The sequence below is a fragment of the Rhinoraja longicauda genome, chromosome 17 (assembly GCF_053455715.1).
Source record: "Rhinoraja longicauda isolate Sanriku21f chromosome 17, sRhiLon1.1, whole genome shotgun sequence".
NCBI classification, from domain to species: domain Eukaryota; kingdom Metazoa; phylum Chordata; class Chondrichthyes; order Rajiformes; family Arhynchobatidae; genus Rhinoraja; species Rhinoraja longicauda.
Genome location: NC_135969.1, coordinates 36,421,668 through 36,436,402, shown reverse-complemented (window position 1 = coordinate 36,436,402; position 14,735 = coordinate 36,421,668). Strand labels below are relative to the sequence as shown.

At 41.0% G+C, this 14,735-nt stretch overlaps 1 protein-coding gene across 2 annotated transcripts in view; it reads left to right on the top strand.

The window, feature by feature from the left end:
- The window catches only part of LOC144601925 (microphthalmia-associated transcription factor-like), a 198,933-nt gene extending 184,549 nt beyond the window's left edge, over positions 1–14,384 (top strand). For both annotated transcript variants that reach the window (XM_078414511.1, XM_078414513.1), the window contains exons 7-11: positions 5,324–5,395; positions 5,673–5,729; positions 6,564–6,639; positions 8,597–8,744; positions 10,322–14,384. In XM_078414511.1, the coding sequence (XP_078270637.1) occupies positions 5,324–5,395; positions 5,673–5,729; positions 6,564–6,639; positions 8,597–8,744; positions 10,322–10,696 (728 nt within the window). In that variant the 3' untranslated portion in view covers positions 10,697–14,384. The remainder of the gene's footprint in view (positions 1–5,323; positions 5,396–5,672; positions 5,730–6,563; positions 6,640–8,596; positions 8,745–10,321) is intronic.
- Positions 14,385–14,735: the final 351 nt, after the last annotated feature.

Here is a 14,735-nt window from a genome sequence, read left to right as displayed (position 1 = left end):
CAAATGAAGTTGAACTATTAATATCGCCATTCATTGTTATGTGGAGAGATTATGAATATGAATGTACAGCTATTTACTAATGCAAAACTGTACCTGAAACTGCACTCCAGGTAATTGCACTAAAACTGCATATTTAGTTTTAGTGATTGATAAGGTCATGTCATAAGGTCATAAGTGATAGGAGCAGAAATAGAATTTTCAATACTATTCTAAAATCCCCAACTAAGTTCCGAAACAGATGTCCACGAAAACCTCAGATGCCTTCCCTGTATAATATCTGTAGATAATCTCAGTCTGCTATTCTTGTTGTCTTCAAAACATTTCTTCAGTTGACTAATCATAACTTACAAAGACACTCTGACTCTTTCTAATCGACTTTAGAACATTGTTGGTGAATCTGGTGGTGAATCTGTGGAATTCTTTGCCACAGAACGTCGTGGAGACCGTCAATGGATGTTTTTAAGGCAGAGATAGATAGATTCTTGATTAGTACGGGTGTCAGGGGTTATGGGGAGAAGGCAGGAGAATGGGGCTAGGAGGGAGAGATAGATCAGCCATGATTGAATGACGGAGTAGACTTGATGGGCCGAATGGCCTAATTCTGCTCCTATCACTTATGACCTTATGACATGATCTTATCAATCACTAAATGTCACTAATATTACCTAGAATTTTCGACCACAGAGCATAGATCCACTTAATCATTTGCCTATATATTTAACAATATGAAGCAATTATTTAAATTCTGCTCCTCAATATGCAGTTTTAGTGCAATTACCTGGAGTGCAGTTTCAGGTACAGCTGAGATGCTGCCTGATCTTTCTATCCTCGGTTGAGATCCTCTCAAAACTGCTTTGCTATAATGTTTGCCACTTGCTCTAATATATGACTCTGTGTCCAATGTTGAAGTCCCTTGAGCTATTTATATATATGTAGGACCTTTAACATGGTAAACTGTTACGATAACTGAACTTTGATGTTTTATTTGTTACTGATTAAAATCTAAAGTGCATCATTGTAGAACAGGTTCATACCAATTGACTCATCGAACTATATCTCCAAACCCTCAACCTCCAAAAACAGATTTGCACAGGATAAATTGGTGATTAACGTGCATTTTGTCTCAAAAAATGTGTTCTTCGAACTTTGATTTACAGCAAGGAATTCCACACATTGGATGCACCCTCTGTCATTATTATTCCCTGTCACATCCCTGGAAGCAGACCCTTCGGCCCAACTTGTCCACACCGACTAACATGTCCCATCTACACTAGTCCCACTTGCCTGCGTTTGGCCCATATCCATCTAAATCTACCCTAACCATGTACCTGTCCAAGCATCTCAATGGTATCTGCCTCAACTACCTCCTCTGGAAGCTCGTTCCACATACCCACCACCCTTTGTGTGAAACAGTTATCCCTTGGGTTTCTATTAAATCTTTCCCCTGACCAGTAAAAAAAAAATCAACTTCAAAAATCAACTGATAATTACAAGAGTATCTCATGGCTCTTCCCATGATTGAAATCATTGGAGAAGCTCTCACTGAAACAAGTCCAACCTGGTGCCTGATGTCCCCTCACACTTAGGGGTCCTTCACTGGACCTAATGAAGTCCATCTGTGGAGCATAGCCCGAAGAATGGTAGTATCCCACCGAATGCAAGTCTGGGGCTTACTTGTTTGTGTGTCTGGCCTCAATGGTGGCTCACACACATGCGAGAAAGTATTGACATTTACGCAAAGAAACACCAGCATTTCCCCCATGAAATTTGGATGCTAGATTCAGCATTGCTCCATTTACCATTTACAAAATAAATATTACAGCGTTGTCATATGTTGTCAGCAAATGCATTTCTGCAGCCTGAAGGTAATGAATTAATACTGTTATTTCTGCACAGCTCTAAATATCCTTATTAATAATAGTCGTGCGTACTATTAGTTGCAAATTGAATTAAGTTTGAATTGAATTACATTTGAATTACAAATCAAACTTTTGCTATTCAAAACCAGTGATGCTGATTCTGGTAAAGTGTTTGCTCTGTGTAGAACTGCATATTTTTGACAAATTGATATTGACTATAATTACTAAAGGCTAAGTCGACCGACTATAAGGGTTAAAATCTAGAGCCCCCCCCCCCCCTCCCCAAGATACTGATATGCACAAAACATGCCTAATATCTTCCAGCAGGTATATTCTGTACCTGATCAGAAGGGCAAGTTTAAGTTGCTAGCTGTGGAATAGGTGTGATACAGGTGTGGATTAATAAGCAGAACCATTTTAACTACTCACTTGACACGTTTCTGTAGGGTGGGCCAGTTTTAAATTCGACCTGAATTGTGGTTAGTTATGTCATTTGCTGAAGATAGCTGAACAAGACTGGGAACAGATGTTCCCAAAATCACAAGAACACGATGAATATTAAAATATTGCCAATTAGCAACTTTTTTTTTCCCCGTTTCATTTTAGCTCAGATAAAAGACGTGGAGAAAAAAATATCTATTTTTAATCTGGATAGAATCAGTCAGTGGGGTTACTTGCACACATTAATTGCATGATTGTAGTCCACAGATTGCAAACTATTAGTCAATAATTCCAAGATGTATTTTGCATGGAGCTTTCCTGCCAATTCCTGTGAATCATCTTCTGGCATGCAGGAAACAACTGCATACTTACATGCACATTTGTGAAGACATCTATCTCAGCTGGATAGACCCTTCTTCAGACCAATGAACTTCATCTGTTCTATATCTGTCGACATCACCCTCTATATCAAAGGTATCACAAAATGCTGTAGTAACTCAGCAGGTCAGGCAGCATCTCTGGAGAGAAGGAATGGGTGACGTTTCGGGTCGAGACCCTTCTTCGACGTCCACCCATACCTTCTCTCCAGAGATGGCCTGACCTGCTAAGTTACTCCAGCATTTTGTGATACCTTCGATTTGTACCAGCATCTGCAGTTATTTTCCTGCACAACTCACCCTCTATATCTCTTGTTTCCCTTTCCCCTGACTCGCAGTCAGAAGAAGGGTCTCGACCCGAAACGTTACCCATTCCTTCTCTCCAGAGATGCTGCCTGTCCCGCTAAGTTATTCCAGCATTTTGTGTCCATCTTCATATTTGCAGCAGCCACAGTCTTTTTGTGTGTTTGCTTCACACAGGCATTAACTATTTTGATAATTATAGCTGGGGAAATTTTTCAGCTGAATCGAATTGTCTCTATTTTGACTAAGATGCTTTGTTAACATATAGTGTTAGATAAATAAAAGCTCAAAATTAATGGTGAGCAAATGGCAAAGATAATGGGAGAAATTAGTTAAGAAATATCATGGAAGTAAAGTCCGCAGATTTTTAAAATCAATGAATTCAGCGAAATACAAGGCGCATTATTTATGCATTAAGGCTTTGCCCAAAGCCCCAGAATATGTGGAATGGACCGCAACTTAGTACATTGCTGAAAGTCTCTTTAAAACTAGCTTTACCATTGCTTAATATGCCAGCAGTCGTTAATGATATATCAAGCTGGGGTACCATTTTTGCCTTCTCTTGCTATCATTTGACTTCTTATTGAAACCTACATCCTCACACCCTCCTCCTCATTTTGTATTAAATTCAACACTGTATTCTACTGGATTCTGAACAAGCCACTTGTGAAAGGGTCAGATGAGGAGAAATTTGTCTACGTCTGCTTTCTTTAGCACACTTAGCAGTAAAAGGATTTAGATTGAGATTAAATCTGAGATTTTAAAGGGGCTTTTTAAAATTGAGATTAGGAGCACATCTGAATAATCCCTAGTTTAGTTTAGTTTTGTTTAGAGATACAGCATGGAAACAGGCCCTTCGGCCCACCGAGTCCGTGCTGACCAGCGATCGTCGTACACAAGCACTATCCTACACACTAGGAACAATTTATACGCTTTGCCGAAGCCAATTAATTTACAAACCTGTACGTCTTTGGAGTGTTGGAGGAATCCGGAGCACCCGGAGAAAACCTATGCGGTCACGGGGAGATCGTACAAACTCCGTACAGACAGCATCCGTAGTAGTAAGGCAGAAGCACTGCGGCACGGTGACGCAGCGGTAGAGTTGCTGCCTTACAGCGAATGCAGCGCCGGAGACCCAGGTTCGATCCTGACTACGGGCGCCGTCTGTACGGAGTTTGTACATTCTCCCCGTGACCTGCGTGGGTTTTCTCCGAGATCTTCGGTTTCCTCCAACAGGTTTGTAGGTTAATTGGCTTGGTGTATGTGTAAATTGTCCCCATCGTGTTGGATAGTATTAATGTGTGGGGATCGCTGGTCGGTGCGGACTCGGTGGGCCGAAGGGCCTGTTTCCGAGTTGTATCTCTAAACTAAACTATATGTCCAGTGGTATCATCATAGGATACAGATAAACCCGTAGTCAGGATCGAACCTGGGTCTCCGGCGCTGCAAGCACTGTAAGGCAGCAACTCTACCACTGCGCCACCGTGCCGCCCTGAAAAATAGTCTGGTTTGAAGGAGAATTCCGTTGTGCGAGTAACTACGTCAAAGTAATCAAAGACATGCGGGTTATAAGGGTTCCATGTGAACTGAGAGCCTTTCAGAGCTCTTGAAAGTTTTGCATTCACTATGTATCTATATGATTATTATCACTTTATAAATGAAGCAATGGTTCAGGGAACTGTAATGGTCTCAGAAACAGTAATGTTTCCTTTGCCCCTTTATCCGTAATCTTTGCCACAAGTTGATTTAAAAAAAAAAGTAATGGTACAATTTATTACCACACTGAGGTAGAGCTGAAATTAGAAGCATTCAATGTTGTGAGCATTAGCCCAACAGTGCAATTTATATGCAGAAAAGTGATTACATAGAATTGATAAATCACATTAGGGAATTGGTAGCAGTTTAATTTAGAAGTACAGCGCAGAAACAGGCCCTTTCGGCCCACCGGGTCCGCGCCGACCAGCGATCCCCGCACACTAACACTATCCTAACCCACTCGGGACAAGTTTTTTACATTTACCAAGTCCAATAACCTACAAACCTGTACGTCTCTGGAGAGTGGGAGAAAACCGAAGATCTCGGAGAAAACCCACGCAGGTCATGGGGAGAACGTACAAACTCCGTACACACAGCACCCGTAGTCGGGATCGAGCCCGGGTCTCCGGCGCTGCATTCGCTGTAAGGCAGCAACTGTACTGCTGCGCCACCGTGACTGTCCATGTATGTCATCCAAGTGTCCCACTTCACTGCTTCATTCGGTATAGTTTGCTAAAATAACCCTATATTATTCAAATAGCATAATGGTACTTGTAGTTTAAATTGTTTTCTATATATAATTCACAGAATCAATGGCTGCAAGCATGGATCTCCATTTCAAAAGCCCCTCTATGAAAATGCATAACGCCATATTACCAGGCAAGTTCTGACGCATAGAATTTATTTTAATCGTCACTTCAGCAACAATTATTGTTTGTGTATGATCAGGAAGTGTTGGCGGTAACGTTTTAACACAAGTGGGATGGCTTGTTAAGTTTTTTATCCTTTTTTTAAATGTACATTTTTGTTGTGCAGTGTGCAGAATTATTTGCCAGTGCGAAGCAAACATTGTTGGAATTTAAAATGAAACAAAAGGGAAGTGTTTGTGTTACAAAGCCCAGTTGTTCTGTCCTTAACTTGCAGTTTTTGTTTACAGAAGCCGAAGCCAGAGCACTCGCGAAAGAGCGGCAGAAGAAAGACAATCACAATTTGAGTACGTTTTCAATCCAATTAAATTTTAGTGTTAAATTTCAAAGTAATCATGAGTTTATTACACCTTTTTGGTTTAGTTTAGTTCAGAGATACATCACGGAAACAGGCCCTTCGGCCCAACGGGTCCGCGCCAACCAGCGATCCCCGCACATTAACACTATCCTACACCCACGAAGGACAATTTTTATATTTACCAAGCCAATTAACTTACAAAGCTGTACATCTTTGGAGTGTGGGAGGAAACAGAAGATCTCGGAGAAAACCCATGCAGATCCACGGGGAGAACGTACAAACTCCGTAAAGATAGCGCCCGTAGTCGGGATCGAACACAGGTCTCCGGCGCTGCATTCTCTGTAAGGCAGCAACTCTACCGCTGCGCCACCGTGACCGCCGTAAAATGGGGGACTATACAGACCCTTTAAAAACAAACCCTGAAGATCTTTAATTACCTGTTTGCTGGAGCACTTTCTCTTGTTCAAGGGCACTTTCTCTTGTTATCTTCTTGAGCCAACCTGAAAGACATCACAACCCAAGATGGACACAGAAAGCTGGAGTAACTCAGCGGGTCAAACAGCATCTCTGGCCAAAAGGAATAGGTGACGTGTGGGGTCGAGATCCTTCTTCAGACCCGAAACATCATCTATTCCTTTTCTCCAGAGATGCTGTTTGACCCGCTGAGTTACTCCAGCATTTTGTGTCTGTCTTTGGTTTAAACCAGCATCTGAGACTCTTGTTGTGGCACATTCCAATGTCATACATGACGGCAGTTAAATTTATTATATCTGAACACGTATTTTATTCTCCAGACTGTTATGTTTTGTTTTGATTCTTCAAGTTGAAAGGAGGAGGAGGTTCAATATCAATGATCGTATAAAGGAACTGGGCACGTTAATTCCAAAGTCTAATGATCCGTAAGTACAACTTCAATAACATTCTTCATGTTTTATTCTCAATAATCCATTGATCATGTTGGCTGATAATTGGTGTGTGTTTTGAATATCTCAAAAACATATACTTTTTCAATTATGCACTCCAATGCTGAGACTATGTTCTCCACTCAGTATCTTCCCCTTTGCTCTATCTATTGTACAAGTTTGACCTGATGGTATCGAAGTATGGTATGTAGCGTCAAAAAGCTCTTCGGAACAGAAACAGGCTCTTTGGCCCAACTTGTCCCATCTACACTATTCCCATCTGCCTGCATTTGTCCCATACCCCTCCAAATCTGTTCGGTATCTGAAACGGATATCTGGTCTGTTTGGGTAGCATGTGTAACAAAGCTTTTCGCCGTACCTTGGTACCTGTGACAATAATAAACCTAAACCTAAGCTATTTTTCAGATAAGAATTAATCTTTGTTATAGCTTAACAGAGTGCTTTATTTGAAGGTGTAATTTTTATCTAATCTGCGACAGCACTTAAATTCTCACAAAAGCATTGGGGATTGTTGTTCAACAGTCCTGTACAAGATGAACACAAAGTGTTGGAGTAACTCAGCCGATCAAACCGCATCTCTGGAGAAAAAGGGTGGGTGACGTTTCGGGTCGAGGCCCTTCTTCAAACTCTGAATCACCTATTCTTTGTCTCCAGAGTTGTTGCCTGACCTGCGGAGTTACTCCAGCACTTTGTGTCTATCTTCGGTACAAACCAGCATCTGCAGTTCCATCCATTCCTTCTCTCCAGAGATGCTGCCTGTCCCGTTGAGTTACTCCAGCTTTTTGTGTCTATCTCCGGTTTAAACCGGCATCTGCAGTTCCTTTCTATGCAGTCCTGTACAGAGATCTCCTGTCTCGCTCTGCTTCCTGTTTTACTAAAATGTAATTTTACATTTTAGTAAATGTATGTGAAGCATGCGAATCCAGCCAGAAATTAAATAATGCCTCTCATTTCAAACTGACATTCAGCTAATTGTGAAGTGTGAAGTGTTCTTTGGAAAAGCCTTTAATTTTATTTGATGCCAGATAAAGCATGATATAAAATTGAGCCGCTATGCCATTGAGCTCTTCCTCCAGTGGAACATCTATTTGCTGTGAACCTTATAAAGCATCACAACCAGACAGAGCCTGGTTTGTTCGCACGGCATATTTGCTAAAAACTGATTTTGGTCTGTGTCAGAAATATTTGCTGGATTATCGCTGGGGAACCCATGTCTGGTGGGATAAGAAAGAACTTGCTTGCTGCAGACTCGAGGGAGTCAGTACTTATTTGTGCTGCTAGGCTGGGCGCAAATGGCTGGACACACAGCGTGATCAAACACCAAAGTAACCGTACAAGGAGGGACCATTTATTTCATGTGTCGCTGGATGCTCTAGCTGAACAATTGCTCAGTTGACAATTTGGAAATGGCTGTGTTGATGAAATAGTGCAATAGTGAAATATTCACAATAGTCAATATGTTTCTTACAACAGTTGGGAAGTAAATGTCATGCAATCGCTTTCTCTGAATTAATTTACAGTCATATTCAATGCCATCAAAGAGAGTGCTGCAATCATTTTGGAATAAAATAGGAAAGGTTGGAAGGTTTTGGAGGGATGTGGGCTAAACGCGGGCAAATAGGACTGGTTTAGATGGGGCATCTTGTTCAGCAGGGACGAATTAGGCTGAAAGGCCCGTTTCCATGCCGACGACTCTGACTCCATAAAATGTAATTTACTGCTGGTACTGAGAGTGTGGGGTTACTCAGAAATGTCATTGTTTTCCTTTTAAATCATAATTGCAGCTAAGTTTGAAATGAGTGTGTTGATGCTATGTTTTTTTCCCTTTCCGACAGTTAGTAAAATCTAGCATAATTTAATGATGCTAAATTTTGTTCTGCTCCAAAGTTGCCTCCAGCGAATTCTGTCTAACATCTTTTGATCATTTTTACAGAGACATGCGTTGGAACAAAGGAACTATTCTAAAGGCATCTGTGGATTATATCAGAAGGCTTCAGAAAGAACAGCACAGAGCAAAAGACTTTGAGTCACGACAGAAGAAACTGGAGCATGCCAACCGACACTTACTACTGAGAATACAGGTTGGCTAAGATAACGTTTGAAAGTTTGAAACGCTTACAAGAACGATCCCAGGAATGAGTAGGCCAACCTATGATGAGCGTTTGTCGGCACTGGGCCTGCACTCGCTGGAGTTTAGAAGAATGAGGGGGGACCTCATTGAAACATACAAGGCTTGGATAGAGTGGATGTGGAGAGGATGTTTCCACTAGTGGGAGAGTCTAGGACTAGAGGTCTTAGCCTCAGAATTAAAGGATGTTCTTTTAGGAAGGAGATGAGGAGAAATGTATTTAGTGAATCTGTGGAATTCTTTGCCACAGAAGGCTGTGGAGGCCAAGTCAGTGGATATTTTTAAGGCGGAGATAGATAGATTCTTGATTAGTACAGGTGTCAGAGGTTATGGGGAGAAGGCAGGAGAATGGGATTAGGAGGGAGAGATTGATCAACCATGATTGAATGGCGGAGTAGAATTAATGGGCCGAATGTCCTCATTCTACTCCTATCACTTATGACCTTAAGAAATGTTTAAACCTTCCGACATTTATTTCCAGCTGGTTGAGTAAATAGAAGCCCACCATTTCTCCAGGGTCTTGTGCAGAAATCAATCTATTTGAAGTTTTTGATAGTTGCAATTTCCTCACCCATTAATATGTCTCCCCCCCCCCTCAAGCCATTTGTTAAATTTCATCGCTCTGTCATTTCGGGCGTGCAGTTTAATCAGAGTGTGCTGCTGCATTTCTCCTATGCTTTCACAGTTATATAACGGAACACCCAAAATATACATAATATGAAGGCCACTCGGGAAGGTGACGATGAGAATGGGGCAAATAACGTCCTGTTGAGGATTACATTTGAGCTTCTCACATTCACAATCAAAAGTAGGGGAACTGAGAAATTCATCAACATTTGGGATTTCTCACAATATTTGTCATCGGTTGGCGATCATGTTCCTGCACTAGTAATCTAGAGAAGACAATAAGGGCCGGGCGGGCATTTAACTTGCAGGTTTGTTGATTACTAAACAAAATGTTTGGTATTGCACTTCAAGGATTCTCTCAGTGATTTACTGCTCCAGTTAACTAGAAACAAGTAACTGCAGATGCCGATTTACAAAAGACACAAAGTCCATAACTCATCTCGGGTCAGGCAACATTTCTGGAGGACATGGATTGGTGACGTTTCTGGTCCAGACCTTCCTTCAGACTGATTGTGGGGATGGGGGAAGACAACTGGGATAGAGGAGAGGCAGGCAAAGCGTGGCAGGTAATCTGGCTGAAGATTAGACAATCAGTCTGAAAGAAGGGTCCCGACCCGAAACGTCATCTATCCAAGTTCTCCAGAGATGCTGCCTGACCTGCTGAGTTTTGTACTTTGTGTCTTTTTTTTCCCCCGCAAACTAGCAACTGCAGCTCCTTGGAGCTGTGAATTGCTGAGAGAATCCTTACAGTGAAATACCAAACATTTTGTTTAATGATCAACACACCTGTACGCCAAATGTCCATTCAACATTTTAACGATCTTGTTAAATTAAAGATAGTGGATAAATCTGGAATGAGCTTACTTTTCAAAGTGATTTTTTTCTGCTTAATTTTTTTCTTAGCAACTTGAAATGCAAGCCCGTGCACATGGACTCCCACTTGTCAACCCTTCTAGCCTCTGCTCATCCGATGTAATCGGAAGGGACATTAAAGCGGAGCCGGCGATCGGTGAGTGCCACAGTCTCCAACACCACGTGGACCTTTCCTGCAGCATTCCGCTGGACCCTACCGACGGGACTTTCAACTTCAGCGACAACATTGGCCCCTACAATGCTCCCGCAAAACTGGGCAGCAAACTGGAGGATATCCTGATGGACGATACTCTCTCCCCTGGCGAAGGTGCAGACCCTCTCCTATCATCTGTGTCACCCGGCGCTTCCAAGACAAGTAGTCGGAGAAGCAGTATGAGTATGGAGGATAGTGAAAATGGGTGTTAGCAAGAAAACTAAAAGTCCTTTTTTTTAAAAGCTCCTCCTGTATTTAACTTTTCCTTAAAGGTCTCTCTTTTTTTTGTTTACTTGCCTAAAAACAAACGCCTGTGTTGTTGTAATGGTCAATGTATTTATCGGACGACTGAAAGCGTTTTAGTCAGCAGAATAAATCAAAGTACATGAAAACATTGATCAGAAACGTGCCTGTCTGCAAGGAGACAGACCCACTGAGATACAGACAGACTGTGAAGGTGCCCAGAAAATAGACAATGGAGTTTCCCATTGTTCGAATGAAAAGAAATTTGTGTAGGGAAAAAAAAATTTCATGTACCTTTTAATTCAGATTTTTTCTCCATTTCTTAACTTTTACTTAATATATTTTAATCCGTTTTTACAATCAATTTTTGATTTTTGCATGACCTGCCTACTACACTTGATTTTGTTTTCACACTAGCCCTTTTAAGGTTTCTATTTTTTTTATTTCTGAATATTTAGTTGTATGAAAATGCACATTCAGGTATTCAGTATTTCAATACATGATATTTCTTCAGTCTGTTTTTTTAGTGGAGGATTTGGTGCATTGGCCATGAACACTTAAGGAAGTCAAGGCAAGATTTTTAGTGAAATGTTTGGATATTTTGTATATCTGAACACAATCTTATTTAGATATGTTTTTAAATTAACTTTGAAAAAAATAGTTCTACTTGTTTGAAAAAAGATGATTTTAGTTCAGTATATCTAAAGTGATGCTTAAACTAGCCAACATGATGTGCTATTTATTTTATTTTTTAAACGGCAAGAGTGGAACTATTAGAAGAAAATGTTCAGTGCAGTTGGAAATCTACCTTGTTGTCTTCTATTGATACCTCTTCTGATAGTAGATTTACATGTTGAGTCTTTCGGCACTGCAACCTGCTAAAAATGCAAACAGCTTTTTGCTTATCAAATTATTACTTGATAATGTGTATGCTCTCGACGAGGTTATTCAGATAATCTTGCTGATTGTTTGATGGTGTGTGTCTATAATGATGACCAGTTCAGGGCATTCAGTCACTCGGTTGATCACGGGGAGGGAATTGGTACAATTGGAACGGGACAATTTCTCAGGCAAGGTGTAGTTTGGGGCTATGGGGAGGTGAATTTAAGCTACGGCATGCAATTTATTCTGCGAGTGAGTAATAATTTCTAATTCACTGATGATTAACTTGATACAGATGGGTCTTACTCTTGAGTGGAATAAATTGTGTGTCCAACCATAATTTCCTTCATATTTCACCCACAATTCTGCCCTTATTTATACTACAATGCAATGTACAGAACTGTGTTGGAAGGAACTGCAGATGCTGGTATAAACCGAAGATAGACACAAAATGCTGGAGTAACTTAGCGGGACAGGCAACATCTCTGGAGCGAAGGAACAGGTGACGTTTCGGGTCAAAACCCTCTTTCAGACTAGAGTTAGGGGCCCCTATTTTAGTCCAAAGAAGGATCTCGACCCGAAACGTCACCCATTCCTTCTCTCCAGAGATGCTGCCTGTCCCGCTGAGTTACTCCAGCATTTTGTGTCCATCGCAATGTACAGAACCGTTTGGTAAGGCTGATTATTTACGATGGTGTATTGTGACATACTCCCCACACTCCTACTGTAGGAATTAATAATGACGAAAGAGTAATGTCTAATTTTGTCAGGGCAAATCAATCAACTGGTCTGCACAATGACCGGATTAACCATGTTTTATTACGACAGTGTTGTAAGAGTAGGAATATGATGCTAAATCCTCTACTTTGTTATAGATCTATGCAATTTCACTAGATGTATTTGCATTGAACTGTGCCTAGGTAATTGTTCTACACGCATACTAGCTCAAGGTGTGACGAAGAGAAGAATTTTTAAACAAGTAATTCATGAAACACTGAATGTGGCAGCAGAATATAGTGAATTCAGAATGAAGTGCCTTAAAATAGATGACTAAGTCTTTTGTTCATGCACTGACTGAAGGGTGTAATAGGTGAGGGTTTGGCCCGTGTATACGTAATGCGGGCATTGCTAGCTGCCTATGTTCAGGATGTGAGCTTCCAAGCTTCTTCACTGTTAGGATCCACTGACCTTCTACCACCTTTCTGTGTAACTAACCTCAAGAGACGGCTTTTAAGTTTAGTGTGAAGGGAATTGACTACTTAGCCTAGTTCTGCCAAATTCCTGGGACAGGGAAAAAAAACGTATGCAATACAATAATGTTATGTTGAAAGCAATAATTGTTAAACGTTTTCAGAATAGAAACGGGAGGGGAGAGGCGTGGGGGGGGTGGGGGGGGGGGGGAGGGAATAGGTTAAATAATGAAAGATAAGCACAACAGCCCTACACTCATGGGGATGCCATTTGAAATAAAGAATGCACTTGATAGATTGGAGACTGTTATATTAGTTGTTAATAAAATATGAAACATATATTTCTTGGAAAAGTAGCTTAAAATACTGTCTCTCAATGAGCTAGTTGGTACTGTAATGTGATATTCACATGCTGCCCTTTGCAACATTCTTTGTATGGCCCACTGGATTGTATATTACAGACCTGATCTCACTATAAATAGAAGATACCACAATTATTGGCGACTATCTGTCTGTCTTTTATACCACAAGGGCACCTGACTACTTAACTAGTGAACTTTGTTGCACGTACATTGTAGCAACTAGCTTTATATAGGGTTAGGAATCGTACCGCACATCTGATAGTTGTGCATCTTCTTTATATTTAGTTTCATTTTAATAGACTAATTTATGCTGCAATTATTGTGCCATAAGGATCCTGTGAATTTTAAAATAATGTGCCACGAGTTCCACACAACTGTTACGCTGGTTATCATGTCTTGTAACAAACCATATAAAATAGAATTTTTAATGCCCGTGTTTACATGGAGCCAAGTACTAAATCACATTGGCATAACATGTCCAATACCATTACTTTCCAGTCGTAGGTATTTGTATTCATATATCTCTGGGAATGAGCATCTCAAGTGAAAATACTACATCCATTGAAATTAATCAAACCTTTCTCCAAAAATCTCATTGTCTGCCTGCACTTTGGCACTTGGGAAACGTGCACCCTTGTTATTCTGCAGCGTGAATGGTTGAGACAGCAAACGTGAGAAAATGATTGTGTGGGAAGGAAATGCTGATGCTGGTTTAAACCGAAGACAGACGCAAAAAAAGCTGGAGTAACTCAGCAGGTCAGGCAGCATCTCTGGAGAAAAGGAATGGGTGACGTTTCGGGCCGAGACCCTTCTTCAGACTTCCCGCTGAGTTGCTCCAGCTTTTTTGCGTCGTTCTTGGGAGGTGAATTGATACGGTATTGTCACGTGTACTTGGTATCCTGAGATTCTTTCTTTGCACACAGTACAAGTATGCAAGAGTCGCCACGAAAGGGCACCAACAAAGATATGTTTCATACGTGAAAGTACATAAAAGTAACTGTGAAGAGTTCTAATCTGTCCAAAGTCAACGCTAAAGTGTAAGCCATGACTTTTGTGAACTCCAGGGTCATTTTCTCGCACCTCATGCCCCCTAGCTCGTATACGATACGATACGCTACTAGACGATAGAACTTTATTTATCCCAGGAGGGAAATTGATCTGCCAACAATCATGAAAACACAAAGTGCATGAAACATGAAATTAAAATGACGAGTGGAAAGGATTGGGGGATGTGCAAAGATTGGGGAGGGGGAGGTGGGGGGGGGGGGGGGGGGTGGTGGTGATTGCTGCAATAAATTCAGAAAGTTATCATTGTTCTTTGTGTTAAATTGTACAAACCAAGGGTATAAAGCACAGGAAATAAAAAGTGAGTTGCTATTTCAAGGCAGGGTAAGAAACTGCCAGCACCTCTGTTGATTCCAGGTTCAGAGACTATACTCCGAACTCCTTCTGTTACAGAAATCATAAGCGCCACATTGTTTGACATTTAACAAACTGAAACTGTAACTTCTGATTGTTACATTTGTAAATATATTTGTAAGTACCCTAAATTACACTTGATGAAATAGTACCTG